Below are 24,563 nucleotides of genomic sequence, written 5' to 3'. Positions count from 1 at the left end.
TATATACTTGCACAACAAACAACTAATGGCTAGTGTATATATTAGCCTACTTGAAGGACCGGAACTTTTCGCCGTGTTAGTAGGGACTCATTCATCTGGCTAATTTGGAGCGATAATTGTTCGATTTTCTGCAATAATTATAGTTACTTGTAATTAGAAGACCTAATACATAAATATATATATACAGTTTAACTTGATTTTAATTGATACTAAACATTCTAATTTTGAGAATGGATAATACATCAACCTGTGACACATAAATTTTGGAAATGTCTAGATGATTATTTTGTAAGTTAGAATGTTCAATTGACACAGTAAAAATAAGTTTAAAAATTGATGTATGTTTAGTTGTCAGTTGAGATCAAGTTAAAATTTTTATTTATATATTATAGCATGTACGAGACAAATACAAAACAAAATACTTTTAAATTTCTGTAGAGTATATCTTAGTTGTACAATAGATTTTTACATTTTTTGATGTGTATGAAAAATAAAAATATAAAAATTACGCAATCCCTAAGAATCAAATCTTGGACATTGTGGTGCATTCTAAATATTCCGAATTCCTAAGCTAATCATTTACTGATTTACATGTTATTCAAACCTTAGAAGATCACAATTTATAATATATTCAACACATATACCTAGAAATATCTATCCAACATATACAATATAATTTTTTTAACTGATAGATTTCCAGTGAACACCTTCACACTTCGCCCCTAACTACAATTTCAGAATAAGCTATATCATAATTTTATTCTAATCAAATATGAGATATAAACTTATTCTAAATTTAACCTCGAGATTATTTATCTCTTATTCTCCCTAACAAACGAGTTCTAAAAGAACAAAAAATGGTAAAAAAAAAAGAAAAAGAGAAGAAGTTAAATAAATACCTGGTCTTTTTCTTGGACAAGTAGCATAAGTTTGTTAGAAGTATTATCAATTTGTCTTTGACTCCTCCATTTTTTCTTTATCATCCAATAAAACAATGGAACCAAAAGAAATGTCAATATTCTACTATTATAAGTGAATTTTCCAATTCCAACTTTAGAAGAAGCATAATTTCTCATCTTTGAAGCCACTTGAACAATCCAACAACTCAATTCTCTTAAACTCTTTTTCAACCACTTATTTCCATATTCACCCTTCTCATCATCATCATCATTACTATTATTATTATCAATAGTAATATCCTCAATCAAGGGCAAAGTAGTCATTTCATCAGGAGCTATTTGAGTATTATTGTTAGTATTATTGGTTGTAGTTGAAGATGAAGAATATGGGATTTGTTGCCATTCAGAAATATCCACATGTGACATACTTTTTTTTTATGTGTGGGAAAATTGGAATGACTAATGGAATTGTGGAAGTTAAAGATATATTATAGTAGGGGGTATTTTTGTCTTTATTTGCTTCATTTTTAAAAAAATATCTAGTGTTGGATATTGGTTCATTTTTTAGGGATATTTTTGCTAGAAGTATCTTTATGGACTTGGCAACTTGCTTTCATGTCTTGACAAGAGATGACATTTGTTTTCCTTTTTCCTTTTGTTTGCTTTTGGGATTCAGACGGAGCTAGAATTTTAATTATGGGTTCGATTGGGTTTGATTTGATAATTTTAGTTCAGATTTTGTAGTTATATTAATAAATAAATAATATATTGACTATATATAAATTATTGATTTATTATTCAATAATTTTAAATTACATAAATTATGACTTGCTTGAAAGGAGATAAAATGTTTTCTATCTGAGAGACTATGATGTTAATTAGACTCGAACCTAAAACCTTGTGTGTCACAAACAAGTTATTGATTGCTAGTATGTGTTATTTTCACTCTAGGGACCCCCAAAAAAAACAGCTGCTTTATATTTAGGAAAAAAAAACTACACTAAGTTGATAACATTGAAAAGACAATTAAAATTCATAAATGTAATGTCTATCAAGTCATTGATAAAATTAAAAGATGAACCTAATTTTTGTGAAAAATTTAAGTGGTATTTATATGCTCTGATCGTCTTATATTAAATTGATCGATCTATTAATAATTTTTTAATCATCATGTAAAAAGTGTTTAACGCCTTTCTAATAGGGGATGGAGGGAGTATTTGCCTACAGATATTAAGTGGGTGTTTGACCTTTCTTTTCTTTTTCTCGCGGAATTTTAAAAAATATATATTTTTGTTTCCAAAGTAAAAATTCATATTTGATTTGAAAATAAATAAGGCATAAAAATTGATGGCTCTCCTAACTTGTCCAAAATGTTAGCATATGTTCTCCTCTCTCCCAATTTCGCTCGTCTCTCTCCTCTTTCTCACCCCGCTCTCTCTCTCCTTCTCTTTTTACCATCACTTTATTAAGATAAAAGCAAATGAATATAAGTGAAATTAGAGCGATAAAGTTTATTGTATTTTTTGAATTGTATTTGTCGATACAGTCTAAATACAACGAATGAATAAATTGACAGAGCAATTGATGTAGTTTTAACTTTTAATTGTTTATTTTTGGGAACATCCCATACAAACCCCATTACTTCTTCAACATATGAAAGAAATCATCTTAGTTCAAATTACTCCAAAAAAAGAAGTATTTTACAAAGCATCTCTAGAAAGTATTCTTTAAAATCTGTCAAAAGAACATAAAATGCAAGATGAGATGAGAAAATAAATCTACATATTAGATGTTAGATATAATAGGCGGATTTAGAATTTGAAGTTTACCAAATCCTAGAGTGACCACAAGTTAATATGCAATAATATTCGTGTTCAAAGTCAACTCATTTATAGATATGGCTAATACAAATACATGGTCACGTAGACTCATTTGTTCCAATGTAAATCAGACTAAAGGGGGCGCTAGCGCTTGACTAATAAGATATCAAAGGGGCCTGACAAAACGTATTAAGCTGATACTCTAAGCTCATATCGCTTCTTCAAGATCCACCCTTTCTTTCAAAAATCAACTAACAACCCTATAGGTTATATCACGTGATGTTCGAGCTAACTTGGACTATTTCATCGAATACTTATTACCTTCCTAGCTTCTGCCATGACTAGGTTCAGCTTCATTGCCATCACCCCAAGTCATTGTTCACCCTTTTGAGACTCAGTAGCTTCAGATTCATCGCCATCAGTAGCTTCAGATTTGTCGCCATCTCTAGCTTCAGATTGGTAGCCATCGGTAGTGCCTTGACTAGCATTTTGTTCCTGGGAACAGAGAAGAGAGAACTAAGTAGTGGAATATTAGCTAATACGGAAAGAGAGCGTTGGAGTTAATTAGTTATACAACTAGCAGCACAAGACAAACCTTAGAATTGAACGCATGTTGTGTCCATTTATTCAGATCATCTACTTTCACCTCAACATCATTGTTCATCCATTTGAGTTGGGGTGTACTAACAGATATTCCCTGTCGGACAAACGTCTCCATTTCAGGGCAACTATTAATCCACACTACTCTGAGAAATGGAAATTCAAGAGCATGCTTCGCGAGAAAGAAATGTCTCAGCTTAGGCAGCTTGCAAAGCACCAGCTCTTCTAACAGGGGAAATAAAGGCTCATTAGTCATGATTTCTTCGCCTTGACGTTGTTCCTCTTCTGTGATCACTTCTTCTATTGATTGGCAGGCTTCTATCATTAATACTTGGAGATTCAGAAGACCTCTGGCTACTGATGGAGACGTCAAGTTTCTCAATTTTCCACAATTCGATATGTACACCGTTTCAAGTTTGCTAAAGTAGGCAGTTGGAAGTTGGTGAGAGCATAGGGCAGTTATGTTGTTAACCCCAACAACTACTAGCTTCACCAGGCTGGGACAAGAAACCTGCAAACGTTAAAGGGATGAAGTATCGACTCCATTTAGTTTAATAGTTGGGTAGAAAAGTAGTAACTTTGAAAGCTGAAAGAGCGGCAATGTAGAATTTGGTATGAAAATGAAAGATCAGATAACGGAAATGGAGAATTTGGAATGAAAATTGCAAAGAAATGACATCTAAGCCTAACTTAACCCCAAAAGCTAACTCAAGAGGGGAGAATTACCCAAGTCCATATAAGTAATTATTTATACAGCTAGCGGCACAAGACAAACCTTAGAATTGAACATCACTTTATTGATATCATCTACTTTCACCTCATCATCATTGTTCACACTTTCGAGACTCGGTGTACTCACAGATCCCTGTTGGAAAAATGTCTTTATTTCAGGGCAGTCATGAATGCACACATCCCTGAGAAATGGAAATTCAAGAGCATGCTTCGTCCGAAAGAAATGCTCTAGCTTTGGCAGATTGTCAAGGTTCAGAAGTTCCAACAGAGGGAATAAGGGCGCGTTAGTCATGATTTCTTCTCCTTGTTGTTCCTCTTCTGTGATAACTTCTTCTATCGACTCACAATTTTCTATCTTTAGTTTCCGGAGATTCAGAAGACCTCTGGCCACTGATGGAGACATCAAGTTTCTCAACTTTCCGCAATTATCTACTTTCAGTTTTACAAGTTTGCTGAAGTAGGCAGTTGGAAGTTGGTGAGAGCATAGAGCACTTATGTTGTTAGCTCTAATGAGTTGAAGCTTTTCCAGGTTGGGACAAGAAACCTGCAAAAAAATGAGTTAATATCATGTGGATCAATGACTCACATATCAAATATTAAACTGATAAGAAGCAATACTACTCGTGATCGATCACTCACAACAGAAACTTGCTTTATTGATTCAAAAAAAAAATAGATCCTGCACTAGAGCAGTAGAAGCAGACCTTTTCATCAAAAAGAGGATTTGAGCCAGTGATGAAGTTGTTGGTTGTAGGCCAGAAATTTTTGAACTCAGGTAAGTTCATGAAGTTCATTTTCCGTAACCGAGGGAACTCAATGCCATCAATAGTGTCATTGCAAAAGTGAGTGAGGCATTCGAGAGATAGAAGGTTCAAATCATATAAATTGGGGAACTTGATTACTTCATGTGTTCTCCGAGAGATCTCGGCTTCCTCATCATCAAGGCAAGCTACTGTTGAACTTCCTCCATATAAGGACACAAAAAAAACATACTTTAGACGATGACACTTTCTTACCTCCAGTCTTTCGAGTTTGGGAAATGAAACATTATTCTGACATTGGATATGTGCCAATGAATCAAAACATTTCAGGCAGAGATATTTCACATTCTGAAATTCATCCAGCTGCAACTCGGCCAACACGTTCTTGGTTCCCTCTCCGGTTGAATGTACAAGTTCGCTCTTGCTCAACAGGTGGCGGATCCAATCACCTAATGGGGCAGTCTCGGTGACCTCTAAAGCAATATTCTTGTCGTAATCATCCATGCTTGAAGTCGCTCTGTAAGCTTTACCCACTGTAAGAGCATACCGCGTCAACTTGGAGGTAAGGCCCAAGTTACTGTAGATCACATCTCCGGAACATTCACTTAATGTCAGTGCAGTCAATCTCGATAAGGATTCTAGTTCCCTCAAGGTGGAGTAACTACAACTTCTTACTTTCATTATATGTAGTTCCTCCAATCGAACTAGTCTTGATAAGACCCCTGGTGAAATCATTTCCAGTGGTTTTTTATCATTCCGCAACTCTAACATGATTAGATTCTTCAATTTTCCTATCTCCACGGGCAGCTTCTCTAACTGAGAATCTCTTATGCTGAGAATTTCTAAAGTGACAAGTTCACCGAGAATGGATATGTCATCCAACCTTAAATTACTCAGACACAACGTCTTCAGATTCAACAACCTCTGAATGGATGCTGGAAAAGGCCAAATGGAGTACTCATATCCACTCAGGCTTAAGACATTGAGTTTACTCATCCCATCAAAAAAATTGTCTTGTAATTTGATTGGCTCTTTACAATAGAGTTTCAACATTAGAAGCTTCAAATTTGGGCAAATTATTGGACTAGGATGCTCATCAAATTTATTTGCAACAATGGACACATGACTATATTGCTCGTAAGAGTCTTTTCTTGGGAACTCTTCTGAGTTCACATCATGACTTACCATAAATATATGCTTTCCCTCAGACGCAATATATATAGCCGTGTCACGAACCACATCATGCATTTTGACATAATTTCTGTTTGAACCTTGGGATAACAAGAAACGATCTTTCAGTGTTTCTAACAGATGGCATACTCTATTTCTTGCTCCTTCTATATTTTTAATTTCCAAAAAGATGCCAAGCCCCATTCCATATCTAAGTAATTCTTCAGTCGAAATATCACTATCTTCCTCGAACAAAGAACAAAGCAAAAAGATATACCTGGCTTCATCACTTTCCAAGTGATCATAGCTTAGCCTCAGAGGTCTATACACCTTTGTGTGAACTCCAGGGATATTTCTTGTTTCTGCATTGCATAATTGTTTGAGGGCATCCTCCCACGAAGGCTTAGTTTTAAGCTTTAGTGCTCCTGCAACTGTAATAATTGCAAGCGGCAACCCCTTGCACTCTTTTGCGACATCTTTTGCTATGTCAAGTAGGGAAGGATCGTTGACTGAGTCACCTACTTTCTGCCTGAAAAGGATCCACGCTTCCTCCTCAGATAAGGTTCCAACTTCCATGATCTTCTGAGCTCCCATTTCTTCACAAACATGTCGGAAACGTGTTGTGAATGTCACTTTGCACCGATGTTTGTGGTTGCTATCACTAGGAATTCCAAGTTTCTCTAGATCGTGAAGAGCCTCCCAAACATCATCAAAGATTATAAGGATACTGTCCTGTCCCTTTAACCTTAAACGCAGCCGATCTCCACGACTCCACAAATTATCCCCTTCTAATGTCAGCCCGACTCCTTCTGCAATCTCACCCTGAATTCTTTTAAAGTCTGGTTGCTGACTGACAGTTACCATGACAACATCATCAAACAACTTTTCTAGTTTTGCCCTTTGTCTGATTTTCTCAGCCAGCGTTGTCTTACCAACACCACCCATACCACATATCCCAATCATAGTGACACCGTCATCTCTCAAAGCTGCGATGACCTCATCCTCTTTCAATTTTCTGGAGTCAAACTCCTCACCACTGTTACTAACTATAGCTTCAGCTTTATGTGGTACATGATAGCTGAAAACATCATACTTGTTGCCTTCATTTCTAAGTTCAATTATCTTCAGTGTAATTTTCTTAGCTCTCCTGCTCAACGAGTAACGTGACATCAAGTTTGGACAGCAACCATAGAAGCAACCACTTTCAACCTCATTTCTACCTCGTCGTGTTACAGCTGCCGCATCTGCAGTAGTAGTATCAACACTAGTTAACCAATCCTCAACAGTTTGTGAAATGACTTGTAAGTTTCTCCTGGCAGCCTTTTCTCTTTCCTGCACGCCACTCCTGAGATTCTCCAGCTTCTGAGATTCTTCATCCAGAGATGTGATGTTTCTCTTGTAGTAATAGAAATATCCAATCCCTCTCGCAACTGGCTGGATTAAGCAATCAGTGAGTTTTTCGACAAAAATAGCTAAGAATTCCATTTCTGTAATAAAGAAACAACCAAAGTTTTTTTTTCTGTTTTGCTTCAATTCAATGAAAAACAAGATGTAAAACAAAGGAAAAATGGAAAGAGTTAATATTTCCAGGGCTTTTAGTGATAAGAATTACATGGCTCTTTCTCTTTGGCCCACTAAAATATCATACATAGACTTTTCTTCCTTGCTCTTTTAGCAGTTGGAAATTATTTGGACATTAGTCACCAACTTCCAATTCAATTCCACAATGAAAGTCACCAACATGGACCACCATTTCTGTTTTCCCCTGTATTTTCTTCCTTCTCTTTTAGCAAGAGACAAATACTCCCTCCGTTTCAATTTGCTTGTCCTGTTTTGACTTGACACGGAGTTTAAGAAAGTAAAACTTTTGAATTTTGTGCTCTTAAACATGTTATGTGAAAAATTGAGATTAAAAAGTTGTCGAAAAAAAGAGAGGCTTTTGTTTTGAAACAGGCTAAAAAAGAAAATAGGACAAATAAATCGGAACAGATGGAGTAGCAAATATCCAAGAAAAAGATGAAAGAAATGTTTGGCGGTTAACTTTGACGTTGCAATATTTGTTTGTCTGTTAAAGCTCTCTTGGAAAGTTCTTTTGATAAATGGTGATGCAATAGTTGTGTGCAAGCAGACGTAAACACCACGAATATGTAAATGACAACACAATTGCATAATGTGAAAGAAAGAATAAACTAGGAGGTAGTTATTGACAACACAAGACTTGGAGCTTTGAAATATTAGCTTGGTTTACTTAGGCACTAAGCTATACAAGAATTCCATTAGCAAAGAGTATTAAATTAATCACTTGAAGCTATAATAATCTAGTCTTATTTGGCAACTGTTGACTATAAAATCAAAGATTTCATCTTAATCAACATAGTAAAACTACTAGTCTTTTCTCTGTTATTGCAACATTGTACACCTAATATGTTTTTATCTCAATATTAAAGAGCTTTTGGACCCAATTTTTGAGCCAAAATACAATGTAATATTCCCATCACAAGCAGTAAGATAGCTATGTATAGGCTTCGATTAAATATGGATGAACAAGCATCACCAGAAAAGTACTTTATAATCTTTCAAAACGACATAAAATGCAAGATTACATGAGAAAATAAAGCTACATATTAGCTGCTAAATATAAATGAAAGAAGAACAAAGAACATAGTCGGATTCAAAATTTAAAGTTTATAGAATCCTATAGTGATATCAAAATAATATATAATAGTAATAGTTGTGTTCACAGTCAAGGAATTTCTAGATATTACTAATAAAGTTACATGTATACATCTCTGCTTCCATCAGGATCATAGGTATCAGGTGATGTTCGATCTTGACTTGTCACACTTTAACTATTCCATCGAGTACTTATTACCTTCATAGATTTGGATTCATCGACAACACGCTAGCTTCTGCCTTCACAAGACTGAAGATTCAGATTCACTGCCATCACTTACATCTTGTTCAGATTTACAGCCATCACTTAAATCTTCTTCAGATTCACTACCGTCACTTACATCTTCTTCATATTCACGCCCATCACTTACATCTTCTTCCTGAGAGTAGAGATTGGAAAAGAACATAGATGAAAGTACAATATTTACTTGAACAGAGATTACTTGAACAAACATAAATTATAAGTATCTGAATACTACTAATGCATCTATGAAATGGAGTACTAGTTAAGACGGAAAGAGAGCACTAGAGTTAATTAATTTATACTGCTAGCGGCACTAGACAAACCTTAGAATTGAACATCTGTTGTATCCATTTATTCAGATCATCTACTTTCACCTCATCATCATAGTTCACACTTTCAAGACTCGGTGTACTCACAGAACCGAGGCCAAATGTCTTCATTGAAGGGCAGCTATAAATATACACTTTCCTGAGAAATGGAAATTCAAGAGCATGCTTCGTCTGAAAGAAATGCCCCAGCTTTGGCAGATCGTAAAGATCCAGCTGTTCTAACCGGGGAAATAAGGGCCCATTAGTCATTTCTTCTCCTTGTTGTTCCTCTTCTGTGATCACTTCTTCCATTGATTGGCAGCCTGCTATCTTTAGTATTCGGAGATTCAAAACACCTCTAGCCAGTAATGGAGACATCAAGTTTCTCAATTTTCCACAAGTCGATACGTCCAATCTTTCAAGTTTGCTAAAGTAGGCAGTTGGAAGTTGGTGAGAGCATAGAGCAGTTATGTTGTGAGCCATCCAGATACGTAGCTCTTCCAGGCTGGGACAAGTAACCTACAAACGTTGATGACATGAGGATCGTCCAAATCCATATAAGTAGACCACCATTCCATCCCCAACCAATATGGGATTCTAACCCACTCTAACACCTACCCTCACGCACTGGCCCAACTGTAGCATGTACTTGACTATGATAACATGTAATAGACAAGGTATGGAGAATAACTTGATATCTCATTCCAAAATGTAAGCAATATAAATGCATGTACATGAGGTGCTAGCTAAGGAAAGAAATAAAAGAGATTCCTACAAATCCGCTATCTATCTATATAGTCTACGTTCATTCTGCAACACTTGCCAAGCACTCAAACATCAGACTCTATGCATTCATTTTCTCCAACTTTTAACAAACTATTTCCCTTCCAGTTTCACACAAATAAGACTTTGTGCATACATTTTCTCCAACTTTTAACGAAGTATTTTCCTTCCAGTTTCACACAAATGACTACTGACGGTATTTTAGAATAATGTCTCTACAACTAAATGGCACCATAAAGAATAGTTGAAGCATGTTCATCTATTGATCTCAATCAAAATACAACACGTACGAAGAAAACACTAGGTGATAAGTTGAGAAGCCAAAAGTGCTTATTTTAGCAAGTTGAGGTGTTTAGCCAAGCTTTTAGAAAAAAGGTATTAATGCATGACACAAATATATATAGTAATTAGTTATACAACTAGCGGCACAAGACAAACCTTAAAATTGAACATCACTTTATTGAGATCAACTACTTTCACCTCATCATCATTGTTCAAACTTTCGAGACTCGGTGTACTCACAGATCCCTGTTGGACAAACGTCTTTATATCAGGGCATTCATGAATCGACACTTCTCTGAGGAATGGAAATTCAAGAGCACGCTTAGCGAGAAAGAAATGCCCCAGCTTTGGCAGACTTTGAAGCCTCAACTCTTCCAACAGGGGAAATAAGGGATCATTAGACATGATTTCTTCTCCCTGTTCCTCTTTTGTGATCACTTCTTCCATTGACTCGCAATATCCTATATCTAGTATTTGGAGATTCAAAACACCTCTGGCCACTGATGGAGACATCAAGTTTCTCAGATTTCCACAAAACGATACATATAATGCTTCAAGTTTGCTGAAGTAGCCAGTTGGAAGTTGGTGAGAGCATAGAGCAGTTATACTATGAGCACAAATGAGTTGTAGCTTTTCCAGTCTGGGACAAGAAACCTGTGAATGTTGAGGCCTTGTGTTTTATATAAGGGATGAAAAATCAATATAGCTTAAAGTACAAATCCAAAATTGAACCATATGAGCTTACATCATAGTAACAGCAAGTAGAATAAAAAAAAAAGTTGCTTTAAGTGACAAACAGAAATAACTATTACTATTTACTAGTTAAAGGGGAAAGAGAGCAGTAATTAGTTATACAACTAGAGGCACAAGACATACCTTAGCATTGAACATCGCTTTATTGAGATCAACCACTTTCACCTCATCATCATTGTTCACACTTTCGAGACTCGGTGTACTCACATATATTCCCTGTTGGACAAACGTCTTCATTTCAGGGCAATCATGAATGCACACTTCCCTGAGAAATGGAAATTCAAGAGCATGCTTCGTTAGAAAGAAATGCCCCAGCTTTGGCAGATCGTAAAGGTTCAGCTGTTCCAACAGGGGGAATAAAGGCTCATTAGTCATGATTTCTTCTCCTTGTTGTTCCTCTTCTCTGATCACTTCTTCCATTGACTCACAATTTTCTATCTTTAGTTTCCGGAGATTCAGAAGACCTCTGGCCACTGATGGAGACATCAAGTTTCTCAATTTTCCACAACCATCTACTTCGAATTTTACAAGTTTGCTGAAGTAGGCAGTTGGAAGTTGGTGAGAGCATAGAGCAGTTATGCTGTCAGCCCTATCGATATATAGCTCTTCCAGGTTGGGACAAGAAACCTGCAAATATACAATTTATAAATTAGTGGTATTAACTATTTGATTATGAACTTGATTTTGTGTAAGTAAATATCTCTAATACTCAAGTAAAAGGCAAGTTTTTAATTCATAGAAGTTTTTCTTTTTTCATGATCGGTCACATGTAGAGCAGTAGAAGGGAACCTTTTCATCAAAAAGAGGATTTGAGTCAGTGATAGAGTTGTTGGCTGTATGCCAGAAATTTTGGAACTCAGGTAAGCTACTGAAGTGCAGTTTCCGTAACCGAGGGAACTCAATGCCCTCAACAGTGTCATTGCAAAAGTGAGTGAGGCATTCCAGAGATCGAAGGTTCAAATCATATAAATTGGGGAACTTGATTACTTCACGTATCCTCCGAGAGATCTCCTCCTCATCATCATCAGGGCAAGCTACTGTCAAACTCCCTCCAGCCAAGGACACACAAAAAACATACTGTAGACAACGACACTTTCTTACCTCCAGTCTTTCAAGTTTGGGGAATGAAACATTATTCTGACAGTGGATATGTACTAATGAATCAAAGTGTTTCAGGCAGAGATATTTCACATTCTGAAATTCATCCAGCTGCAACTCAGCCAACACGTTCTTGGAGCCCTCTCCGGTTGAATGTACATGTTCGCTCTTCCTCAACATGTGGCGGATCCAATCACCCAATTGGGCAGTCTCAGTGACCTTTAAGGCAATATTCTTGTCGTAATCATCCATGCTTGAAGTCGCTTTGTAAGCTCTACCCACTGTAAGAGCGTACCGTGTCAACTTGGAGGCAAGGCCCAAGTTACTGTAGATCACATCTCCGGAACATTCACTTAATGTCAGTGCAGTCAATCTCGATAAGGATTCTAGTTCCCTCAAGGTGGAGTAACTACAACTTCTTACTTTCATTATATGTAGTTCCTCCAATCGAACTAGTCTTGATAAGACCCCTGGTGAAATAATTTCCAGTGCTTTTTCCTCATTCCGCAACTCTAACATAATTAGATTGGTCAATTTTCCTATCTCCACGGGCAGCTCCACTAACTTAGAATCTCTTATGCTGAGAATTTCTAAAGTGACAAGTTCCCCAATAATGGATATGTCATCCAACTTTAAATTACTCAGACACAACGTCCTCAGATTTGACAACCTCTGAATGGATGCTGGAAAGGGTAGAATGGAGTAACGATAATCGTCTGTCCTAAAACTTAAGACATTGAGTTTACTCATTCCATCAAAAAAATCATCCTGTAATTTGATTGGATCTTCTTCAAAACAAAGTTTCAACATTAGAAGCTTCAGTTTTGGGCAAAATATTGGGCTAGGAAGCTCATCAAATTTATTTGCAACAATTGACATATGACTATATTGCTCGTAAGAGTCTTTTCTTGGGAACTCTTTTGAGTTCACATCATGGCTTACCATAAATATATCCTTGCCCTCAGACGCAATATATATAGCCACATCACGGACAACATCATGCATTTTGACATAATTTTTTTCTGAACCTTGGTATAACAAGAAACAATCTTTCAATATTTCCAACAGATAACACATCTTATTTCTTGCATGTTCCAAATTTTTTATTCTCGGAAAGATACGAAGCCCCATTCCATATCTAAGTAATTCTTCAGGACAGATATTACTATCTTCCTCAAACAAGGAACAAAGCAAAAAGAGGCACTTGGCTTCATTACTTCCCAAGTAATCATAGCTTAGCCTCAGAGGTTTATACACCTCTGTGTGCACTTCAGGGATATCTATTGTTTCTGCACCGCGTAATTCTTCAAGGGCACAGTCCCACGAACGCTTGGTTTTATGCTTTTTTAGTGCTCCTGCAACTGTAATAATTGCAAGTGGCAGCCCCTTGCATTCTTTGGCAACATCTTTTGCTATATCAAGCAGAGAAGGATCATCAACTGAATTACCGACTTTCTGTCTGAAAAGGATCCATGCTTCCTCTTCAGATAAAGTTCCAACTTCCATGATCTTCTGAGCTCCCATTGCTTCACAAACATGTTGGAAACGCGTTGTGAATGTCACTTTGCACCGATGTTTGTGGTTGCTACCACTAGGAATTCCAAGTTTTTCTAGTTCAAGAGCCTTCCAAACATCATCCAAGATTATAAGGATGCGACTGTTCTGATCCATTAACCTTGTACGCAGCAGATCTCCACGACTCCACAAATCATCCCCTTGTAATGTCAGCCCGACTCCTCCTGCAATCTCATTCTGAATTCTTTTAAAGTCTATTTGTTGACTGACAATTACCATGACAACATCTTTAAACAACCTTTCTTTTTTCGCCTTTTGTCTGATTTTCTCAGTCAGTGTTGTCTTACCAACTCCACCCATACCACATATCCCAATCATAGTAACCCCATCATCTCTCAAAGCTGCCATGACCTCATCCTCCTTCAATTTTCTGGAATCAAACTCCTCAACATTGTTACTACACATAGCCTCAGGTTCACTTTCGACTGGATGATCAAATGAGAAAACATCAGGCTTGTTGCTTTCATTTTGAAGTTCAATCAACTCCAGTGTGATTTTCTTAGCTCTCCTGCTCATCGAGTAACGTGACTTCAAATTCGGACACACACCATAGAAGCAACCCCTTTCAACCTCAGCTACACCTAGCATTACACCTTCCACATCTGCAGTAGTTGTATCAACACTAGTTAACCAAGCCTTGCCATTAAGTGAAATGTCTTGTAAGTTTCTCCTGGCATCTTCTGTTTTTCGCTGCACTGTCATTCTGATATTCTTCAGCTTCTCACATTCTTTATCCATACATCTCATGTTGCTCTTGTAGTAGTAGAAATAACCAATCTGCCGCGCAACTGGCTGGATCAAGCAATCAGTGAGTTTTTCCACAAAAATAGATAAGAATTCCATAGCTAATTCTGTTTTTTGACTAAATTTACAAGGAAGCAAAGGCAGGATCAGATGAAAATCACAAGTTTTTCTTCAATTCAATGAAAAACAAGATGTAAAACAGAGGAAAAAGTTCATTGCAGGGCTCTTAGTTGCAACTCAAATATCACACACTTTTTCTTCACATCTTCTGAACCATGTGAAAATTTGAAATTAAAAAGTTGTCAATAAACAGATAATGTGATGAAATAATGATAAACAATATTATTGAGCAATGGTGTGAAATAAAATAGAATAATGTCCCATTATTACTCTCACCTACCAGCTACCTAATGGGGCCGTCACATCTTAATTGTTTTGAATAATAACTACTCAAGAAATACCTCATGAAACTTAGTCAAGTTACACGTGTGAGTAGACACAAACACCACGATTATAAGAAATATATAAATCACAACACAATTGCATAATGTGAAAAAATGAAGGGATAAGACACAAGTATCCCCTAGACTATGATCGAAAATCCAGAGACACACATTAACTAAATTAAGATCCTATTACCTCCTTGAACTTATTTTTTTGTTATTTTGTACACATTTTGTCTTACGTGGCACACTCCGTAACTCCATGCAATTGAGGCTTGATAGAGATATTTGGATGCCACGTAAGCCAAAATGGTGCACAAAATTACAAAAAAAAAAATGTGTTCGGATGTAATAGAACCTTAGTTTAGTTAAGATGTGTCTCTAAAATTTCGATCATAATCTAGAAAATACTTGTACATTTTCCCAAAAATGAATAAACTAAGAGGTAGTTGTTGACAACACAAGACTATTGTAGAGAGGGCAATAGTCTACCTTATAAATTTGTACTGTTACTCAGAAAAAGAAACGTTAGGGGAAAAGAATGTGTTGTCAATTCTTGATTTGATTTGTCTACGTGATAATTGAACAACTCTATTATTACTCTCACCCACCCCCAAACTTTATAGACCTTATTGTTCTCTAAGTATTTCAACATATATTTGAATGCAGGTATACAATTCTATTTTTAAAAAGTAGGAACAAATACTTTTATTATTGAAAAAGATGTTGTAAATATAATTCTTAGCACTTAGGTAGAGAAAATAGTTAAATATTTCATGTATATTACTTACTTGAAACTTCAAGCCAAGTTGAGGAAGTTATCAATTAATCCTCTTTTACATTTAAAGCAACCACAAAATTATGAAGTATTTTACTCTCTAACAAATTGGATACTTAAAAGGATAATTGTCAGATATTTATAAGGTAGGAAGAAAATTTATGCTTTAAAACTTGGTACACATTTTTACATAAAGAATTTAAAATAGTAATAGCCACATCACAGATCATACCATTGACATAATTTTTATCTGAACCTTGAGATAACAAAAAAACAATCTTTCAGTGTTTTTAATCGAGGCAAATCTATTTCTTGCATGTTCTTTCAGTGTTTTTAATTGTCAATTTGCCTAAAAGTTGTCAAACCTCATTTCGTATCTAAGTAATTATTCAGTCCAAATATCATTATCTTCCTCGAATGAGGAACAAAGCGGGTACCTGGCTTCATCACTTTCTAAGTTATTATAGGCAGGTTGATACACATTTATAAGCACTCTTGGAGATTCCACCATCTACGATCTTTTGACGCTTCACAAACATCTCAGAGACGCGCAGTTGATGTCACTTTGCCTTCAAGTTTCTTCCGACCTGCCTAAGCTTTGATGATCAGGTCAGTTACCTGTGTTCGATACATGAGATGGAATATAATCTAAATGACTTACTTCCCTTCTCTTTTAGAACTAGGTGAATGACAAACTATTTCAGCCAAGGTTTAAATTTGGCTGGAATAAAATGTATTTTGCATTAATAAACATGATCATAAGTCAACCTATCTAGAATAATTGTGTTTAGAATGTATGTGAACTTTCTTCCTTTTTGATAGTCGCTTGAAGGGCCTTCTACATAGTAAACTGGCTGCTTAAATGTCATGATGAAGCGGAGTTTATTCTATGCACAATTTTTGGGTAGAATGCACTAGACAAGTCTTATGCAACTTTGGGTACCGGACTGTAACTCTATCCAAAAGTTAATTTATAAATGGAGAGTTGATCAAGTCTATATAGCAAACTCATTGGTCCATTCTCAAGTTAACGTGAGACTCTGACTCACTCTAAAACATTTCTTAATTTTGGATTGATCAAACATGTCACCAATATTAATTTTGAGACTTAAAAAACATCTCATAATTCAATTTTCTTGTCTTTGCTTGAATCATATGGGATAAGACTAAAGACCAATTTTCTAGTGAATTGAGGAAAATATTGAACCTTATTGCCACTTGTCTCCTTCTTCACTCTTCTCTCCTGCAAAATTCAAGAAAAGGGGAAGAAAAAAAACCCAAATCACAAAAACAGAGCCCAGTTTTTCTCATCATCTCTTTGGTTTCCTTGTTCAATTCTTCATCATCATCTTCAATGTCTGGTTATCCACATACCCTTAATCTCTGGGGAGTACTTTCCCAATCAAAGCGTATAATCAATGCTCACTCACGCCATTTCTTAGCCCTTTCAGTTTCCTTCCTTTTGCCTCTGTCGTTCTCCCTCATCATCTATCCTACTCTTCAAACCGCTCTCTTTCACTCCGGATCCAACCTTTTTCACCCACACCCATCTCACCTTTCCTTCTCCTTCTTCACCTCCACTGACCCATATGACCCGATTCGGAATCTGACCCAACCGGATCCCCAGTCCCTTCTTCTTCTCCTTGCGTACACCCTTTTAGCTGCTGTTCTGTCCCTTTTGGCGTTGGCTACAATCAGCTACAGTACTTTCCATGGATTTTATGGAAGACCCGTCAAGCTTGTTTCGTCTATGAAGTCTGTTTTGTACTCTTTCTTGCCTCTAGTTGCCACCCTTATCGTTTCGCGTGTCATTTATGCTTTAATTGTTCTACTGTTTGGGCTATTGGCGGTGATCGTGGTACAGGGTGTGCAGTTTCTGGGGTTTGAAGTGGGTTACGATTCGAATTACTTATTGGGTTTGGGTGTTTTTGTAGGTGTAGTGGTTGTATTGGTTGTTATGTGGTTGCATGTTAATTGGTCATTAGCTTATGTGATTGTAGTTGTGGAATCGAAATGGGGTTACGAAGCATTGCAAAGAAGTGCTTATTTGGTGAAGGGGATGAGATGGGTTGCGTTATCGGTGTTGCTATTTTTCGGGGTTCTGATTGGATTGTTAGTGGGTGGTTGTTCTAGTTTTTTGGTGAGTGTAGGAGCTGCTAGCGGTGGGTGGACAAGCTTTGGGGTGATATTGCAGATGGTGGTGAGTTCGGGTTTTGCTACTCTCTTGATGCTTCAGAATATTGCAGCGAGTGTCGTGTTGTATATGTATTGCAAGGCATTGCACGGGGAGCTAGCATTGGATATTGCGGAGGAGTTTGCTCGCGAGTATGTCTACTTGCCTTTTGACAATGAGAAGGTTCCTCATGTTGTTTGTGTTGTTCAAAGTTGAAACAGTCTAAGGTCAGTGGGTTCAAGACGCAGTTTTTACTTTGTATTTTGTAGAAATTATGGTTTTAATCATGTATCCAATTCCATAGTAGTTAAGAAATCATGTGAAGATGCTTTACAATATGTATTATGCATCTCTATATGTAATAAGTTTGTTGAAGCAGGTCGCGATTTAGACGCTTAGATCTCTTTTCTAGCTTCTACATATTGTGTAGGTACTGTAAAAACTACTTGAATCATTTCCTCAATGAAATGTTAGTTTGATTACTATATCCAAATGGCTCATCTTCAGTTGATGCTCCATGACGTATTCTTATAATTGGGTTGGTATCTTTATTACCTCGAGAAAACATAGCATGTTTCTTCCATGCTAGAAGATCCGTGATGTATTTGTTATGTTTGAACATTGAAAGTTCTCTCCTTGTAAGAAATACTCTGTTTGGTTTTAACTGTATTACTGATACGAGTTATGACCTAAAGAAGTTTGCTTAAGAGAACTGCATTGTCGCCTGGTTAGCCAGTTCCGTTCAGATACTAGATATCATTTGTCACTTACTAATTGGTAAATGAGAAAACTTAAGCTGGGGATTGGTATTGGCACTTCTATAATTTAGTTGCTTCTCTGAGATATTGGCATACTTCCGATTCTGAATTTGTCTGCAGAACAGTGGGTGAAAGTACGGTAAGGAGTTGCGAGCTATCATGAAATAAAAATATGCCTTGTTTGGATGAGCTAGCTGAAAACAGACTTCTAGTTTTCCTGTCTGCTGCACTTTTAGCTCGGGCATAATGTTCATTGTTTGCTTTAGCAGTAATAGAGGTGCGTTTAGCAAATTATTTGTTCTCTGAGGTGCATCACAAATGCAAGTTGAGAAACTATGTTCATCATGCTCTTAGTGTTCGCTCCCATTTTTGACTGGAGAATCTGTTTGTTGATTGGAACGTAGAGTGATCTCGAGTCTTGTACTCATCTTGAGTTGCATTTTTAAATGTCTTGAGTTTCCACTTCATCTGCCTGTGGATTTTGGTATCAGAGAGCAATCATCTATAAGTTCTTTGGCATCATGTCGAGGTGAGTTTCTTAGAACTATCGATTGGCATCTCTCGTAGGAGGAAACCCCCCTACTGTATGCTTTCGAGTCTCGGTTAGTCACAGAGATTGTACACATCTTGTTTTCCAGAACTGAATTGCAAAATCATGAAGAAATCCAATTCTACTTCATCCTTGTATTATACTGTCAACTACCTGATTGCTATTGTACAATCTTTTCATACTTGGAGTATGTTTTGTTATCTCTAAGCGCTTCCCTCCGAATGGGCAATTTGAGTTTTTGAAGTTGTGTTTGGACATTCATTTTACATGGGAAATATTTGAAGTTTTGCAAGTAGAAGTCCCAGAAACAGGCAAATCAGTTTTCGAGAAGTTGAAAATATTTGAATAATGGGATCTTGAAAATCTGATCAAATTTCATAGACAAAACAAATATTTGAAGATAAAATTTCTATAGGAGTACCAATTTCTCTCAATTGGCATATCAAACAATCTTCGTAAGGAGCGCTTACCTCCGAATGAGCAATTTGAGTTTTTGAAGTTGTGTTTGGACATTCATTTTACTTGAAAAATATTTGAAGTTTTGTAAGTAGAAGTTCCAGAAATTGGCAAATCAATTTTCGAGAACTTGAAAATATTTGAATAATGGATCTTGAAAATCTAATCAAATTTCATAGCCAAACAAATATTTGAAGATAAATTTTCTATAGGAGTAGTCATTTCTCTCAATTGGCAATTCAAAAAGTTCCCGAAGACCTTCCACGTGACCGGCAAGCTCTTTTTCCAATTTCTATAGAACCTAGCTACAACTCTTTATCTGCAGTGGCGGAGCCACATGTAGTTGAGGGGTATCGATCGACACCCCTTCATCAGAAAATTACACTGTGTAGCTAGAGTAAAAATATTTTTTTTGTATATATATTACATATTGACACTCCTTGACTTCTACGTGATTTTACTTTTTTATATTTTGACATCCTTAATCGAAGTTCTGGCTCCGCCACTGTTTATCTATGGTACGTTCTCTCGCTCAAACAAAATTTCACAGAGTCGAATTCAAGTAGCATCTTTATATGTATCAGAGGATTGAAACTCTCTTTTCTTTCAGATTTCCATTGGACCATTATAGATATGTAAAAAAAAAGATTTCTTCAAGAGTTAATTTATACAAAATCAAATAAAAATAAAATAGGAGGAAAATTAAATCCCCATCTTAGAAATGAAAACAAATCCTTTTACCTCAGGATTCCAAACAACTCCACATATAATTCAAATTGACTCTTTTATCCATTATACTGCCAATTAAAATGTTAATTAATAGTACTTTCTTCGTCTCAAATAATTGTCATATTTTACTTTTTGAGAATTAATTTAACTAATTTTAAGATTTTGATATTTAAAAAATAATATTTAAATATACGAAATATTACAACTTTTTTTATATTACTACAATTAAAAAATATATCTTTAAATGTTTTGTTAGAATTTATATGGCTGAACAGATTTCAGTGAGGTCTCCAATTCGAGTTTTGCATATGGAAATATCTTCCGAATGAAATCCTACACAATGATGATTCGGACTAATCAAACTTCAATATTGAAAAATAAATGTGGGGCCACACTTTTTAGAACATTGTACCCACCTTTACATAGTACTCCTTCAGAAATTACATGAAGATGTTATGATATGTTTGTCCAAATAAGCAAAAGCACTACTCTTATGGGAAAAAAAAAATTACTAGTATTTTTGAGTTGTAACATAAATTATTTTTCAGAAGCTAAAATTAGTGTGCGTATTTTTTTTCAAAATCACTTGTAGAATCTTAGACAAACACAAATACTACTCTAATCTTGACAAAATTTCTTTTAATATTAATAAGGGTTTTGACAAAAATAATACTTCAAAAAAAAAAAAACAATTTAAAAAATTTAGCCACAAAAGTTATTATTCTTATCAAAAACAAACTCTCAATAGCGAAAGATCGGATCAAACTAAAAAATAGTTTTCAAAAGACTTTATTAAATACTCCAAATTTACGTGATATTTTTTATGTTTTAAGAGTGAAACAATTTAAGTTTAATCCAGAATTTGCATATAGAATCTTTAATTTTTTTAAAATGAATTTTATATATTTGTAAACTACTTAAAAAGTACTATAAGTCACAATAATTAACAATTTAAAATATTTAAAAAGACATAAAAAAATTTATGATTCAAAGTAGACTTATTTGAATCTCAAAATCCGAAAGCTATCAGATAAATTGACATCCGAAGGAATATAATTTAAAATAACGTCGTGACATTACAAATCTAACTCTTAAATTAAGATTCTATTATGTCATTTCGAGTATGTCATCTATGCTTCTATTTTCAGCTACCTTTTAGAGTGAATTGAATTATTGAACAAAGCAGCAGCAGCCGCAGCATTCACCAAAAATGGAGCAGAAGAAAACATCTAAACGTCTCCGTTGTATCGTCAAACTCGGTGAACTATCCCTTTTCAGTTTATTTGTCTACATTTGATTTGATTTGATATATGTGTATTTGATTGACTAAAATAATCTCAAATTGAGCATTTGTTTGCTACTTTATGAGTAGAAAACGTTGTGCTACGATTCAATTGGCACTAATTTTGTGATAAATTTACCTGTAGAACAGGGTTATAGTCAAGCTAGATGAATCCTTTGACTTGAACAGAGGATATGTGTAGATGAGCTCAACTAGTTTAGGATCAATGCGTAGTTGATTGATTGATTGACTTTACCTACAACAACATACCCAGTGTAGTCTAAGTGGGGTCTGGGAGGATAGAGTATGTGCGACCTTACTTTTAATTCACTGAGATAGAGAAACTATTTCTGATAGACACTTGGATCAAGACAAAATCAATTTAGAAAAAGATGTAATGAAAGTACAAGCAATACTAGAAAATAACAAAAACAACAGATTGTCGCAGAACATGCTAATTGATTGATTTTACCTACAATAGAATACCCAGTGTAGTCTAAGTGGGGTCTGGGGAGGGTAGAGTATGCGCAGACCTCACTTTTACCTCACTGAGATTGAGATCGAGAGATTGTTTTTGATAGACCCTTGGCTCAAGGCATAATCAATTTAGAAAAAGATATAATGAAAGTACAAGCGACACTAGAAAATAACAAAAACAACAGATTGTCGCAGAACATGCTAATTGATTGATTTTACCTACAACAATATACCCAGTGTAGTCTGAGTGGGGTTTGAGGAGGGTAGAGTATGTGCAAACCTTACTTTTACCTCACTGAGAAAGAGACTTTCTTTATAGACCCTTGGCTCAAGGCATAATCAATTTAGGAAAAGATGTAATGAAAGTACAAGCAACACTAGAAAATAACAAAAACAACAGATTGTCGCAGAACATGCTAATTGATTGATTTTACCTACAACAACAATATATTGAGTGTGGTCTGGTGAGGGTAGAGTATGCGCAGACCTTACTCTTACCTCACTAAGATAGAGAGGTTGTTTTTGATAGACCCTCGGTTCAAGGACATAATCAATTTAGTAATGGAAGTACAAGTGACATTAGAAAATAACAAAAACAACAGATGTAGCAGAACATGCTAATTGATTGATTTTACCTACAACAACAATATATCAAGTGGGGTCTGGGGAGGGTAGAGTATGCGCAGACCTTACTTCTACCTCACTGAGGTAGAAAGACTGCTTCTGATAGACCCTCGGCTCAAAGACATAATCAGTTTAGAAAGAGACGTAATGGAAGTACGTACAAGGGACAGTAGAAAATAACAAAAGCAACAGATAGTAGCATAACATGTTAATTGATTGACTTTACCTATAGGAGAAACTAGAAATAAAAATATGTTAGTTGATGCTTTCTTTTGAGTTTGTATTTAATTATTTTAGGTTACTCTTAACACTGTACAAAGTGCATGCCCCTTTTTTTTTTACTTTGGAGATTTTGGATGCATTATTTGTTTACTTTTTAGTTCAGGAGGTGCAGCCATCACGTGTAAAAATAAATTGGAGACTATAGATGAGGAGAATCTTAAGGAGGTTTCATCCCAGATTCGTCAAGCATTTGTTCCGGATTCTACTTCTGCAAATGTTCTTGGAATGGATTGGAGTAAAAGGCCAGGACAGTCTGAAGCTCCAAGTTTCGTTAATGATTTCGGTGATCAACCAGTTGCGGATTCAGAAAGTTATATTGTTGTTCATGGAGCAGGTTGATATTAATTGTGTATTTAGTCATTAGCAGGATTTGTAAGGCTCATTAGCCATAGCAAAGTTCTTTGAATTATGAAATGAATAAACATAAATCGACCCAATTTTGCTTCTCTAGGACATTTTGGATTTTAGTTTCGAGTAAACTCGTAGGCTTTTGACATTTGTTATCATTGCTGTCAGGTTCCTTTGGACACTTTCAAGCTAGCAAGTCAGGGGTTCATAAGGGTGGACTAAGCCGGCCTCTTGTCAAGGCTGGTTTTGTTGCAACAAGAATTTCAGTAAGATCCAACCTGAACCTTTCCGTTTTCAAGCAATATCTTTGTTCCACCTGACACATATTTCAACTCTATTATGTAGCTGATATTTTGTCTCTACTCCTTTTCTACCTTCTGCTTGTAACTTACGACTAGCAGTGGCATTGCTGAATCCAGTGAAACATTCATTCATGCGTCTTTCTTCTCCTCTTTGTTTTGGACATATTTCCAGCATCTTATGCAGGCTAAAGTTCCATGCTTAATAGCTTATCTGCTTAATCTTATTCACTACACTCCTGAGAGATGTCTATTTAGAGTGTTCAGGGAATGACGTGTTTGATGTTTACTACACAAATTAAGTGATAACCTAATTATTTGCTAGACTTCTTCGTCTCTATGCGATGATCCCCTTTTTTATGTTTTCTCTTCGACTCTCAGGTGATATGTGACAGAATTTACATTTTCTTTATTGCAGGTCACATCCCTCAATCTTGAAATCGTGAGAGCCCTAGCAAGAGGTACTCATAACAGTTTCATTCCCATGCCACAAGCCTCTTAAGATTGTCTAGAAATAAATGTTATTGTGATTAAATGTAACTGGTGCCATAATACGTAACATGTTCGCATCTTCGCTCCATTCGATCTCACTGTGGGCAGGGTGGGAAGTGAAATGGATTTGGATGTTTAAGTCCTGAGAATCTCTCTAATGGCCAAACTGCTTTATGGCATGACAAGAAATAGGATTTGAATAGACACTGTGAAGGCCATAGGCAATTTTTATATCAGATTGGAGGGGCAATGTTGCTCTGCGGAAGATGTTACAAGGGCCTAAATTGATTTGGTATCCTCTTTTAAGTTCCCACGTCACTCTTTAAGAAGCTAACATCCTCATTAATCAACACAAATTGTTGATATCCATAGTACTTGATAGTTGTCCATCCAGTCAACCAGCAAACAATTGACAGCTCTTCACGTACAA

At 35.9% G+C, this 24,563-nt stretch overlaps 4 protein-coding genes across 6 annotated transcripts in view; 2 read left to right on the top strand and 2 right to left on the bottom strand.

The window, feature by feature from the left end:
- The window catches only part of LOC125828165 (isopentenyl phosphate kinase), a 295,006-nt gene that overhangs the window by 267,656 nt on the left and 2,787 nt on the right, over positions 1-24,563 (top strand). The window contains exons 1-4 of one of the 3 annotated variants that reach the window (XM_049507482.1): positions 21,472-21,588; positions 23,098-23,328; positions 23,511-23,608; positions 24,060-24,102. In XM_049507482.1, coding sequence (XP_049363439.1) covers positions 21,540-21,588; positions 23,098-23,328; positions 23,511-23,608; positions 24,060-24,102 — 421 coding nt within the window. In that variant the 5' untranslated portion in view covers positions 21,472-21,539. Of the gene's footprint in view, positions 1-21,471; positions 21,589-23,092; positions 23,329-23,510; positions 23,609-24,059; positions 24,103-24,563 lie in introns of those variants that run through there. The other 2 variants (XM_049507485.1, XM_049507486.1) reach the window with 2 other exon arrangements.
- On the bottom strand, positions 36-1,360 carry LOC125828185 (uncharacterized). The gene is made up of 2 exons (XM_049507507.1): positions 900-1,360; positions 36-128 (listed from the first exon to the last, which is right to left on the bottom strand). The coding sequence occupies exons 1-2, from the start codon at positions 1,323-1,325 to the stop codon at positions 42-44; spliced, it is 513 nt and encodes a 170-aa protein (XP_049363464.1). The 5' UTR covers positions 1,326-1,360; the 3' UTR covers positions 36-41.
- Positions 3,027-14,688, bottom strand: LOC125828107 (uncharacterized). The gene is made up of 9 exons (XM_049507414.1): positions 11,815-14,688; positions 11,149-11,652; positions 10,429-10,926; positions 9,223-9,726; positions 8,937-9,035; positions 4,756-7,509; positions 4,095-4,595; positions 3,315-3,830; positions 3,027-3,214 (listed from the first exon to the last, which is right to left on the bottom strand). Exons 1-9 carry the CDS (start codon positions 14,539-14,541, stop codon positions 3,092-3,094), a joined length of 8,226 nt encoding a protein of 2,741 aa, XP_049363371.1. The 5' UTR covers positions 14,542-14,688; the 3' UTR covers positions 3,027-3,091.
- On the top strand, positions 16,838-18,323 carry LOC125828164 (uncharacterized). Its single transcript, XM_049507481.1, has one exon. The coding sequence runs from the start codon at positions 17,018-17,020 to the stop codon at positions 18,050-18,052; it is 1,035 nt and encodes a 344-aa protein (XP_049363438.1). The 5' UTR covers positions 16,838-17,017; the 3' UTR covers positions 18,053-18,323.

Source organism: Solanum verrucosum, unplaced genomic scaffold (genome assembly GCF_900185275.1).
Source record: "Solanum verrucosum unplaced genomic scaffold, falcon-dt-bn FXZP01000053.1, whole genome shotgun sequence".
Taxonomy (NCBI): domain Eukaryota; kingdom Viridiplantae; phylum Streptophyta; class Magnoliopsida; order Solanales; family Solanaceae; genus Solanum; species Solanum verrucosum.
The sequence above is the reverse complement of the archived record's forward strand: the minus strand, read 5'-3'. Positions and strand labels throughout refer to the sequence as shown.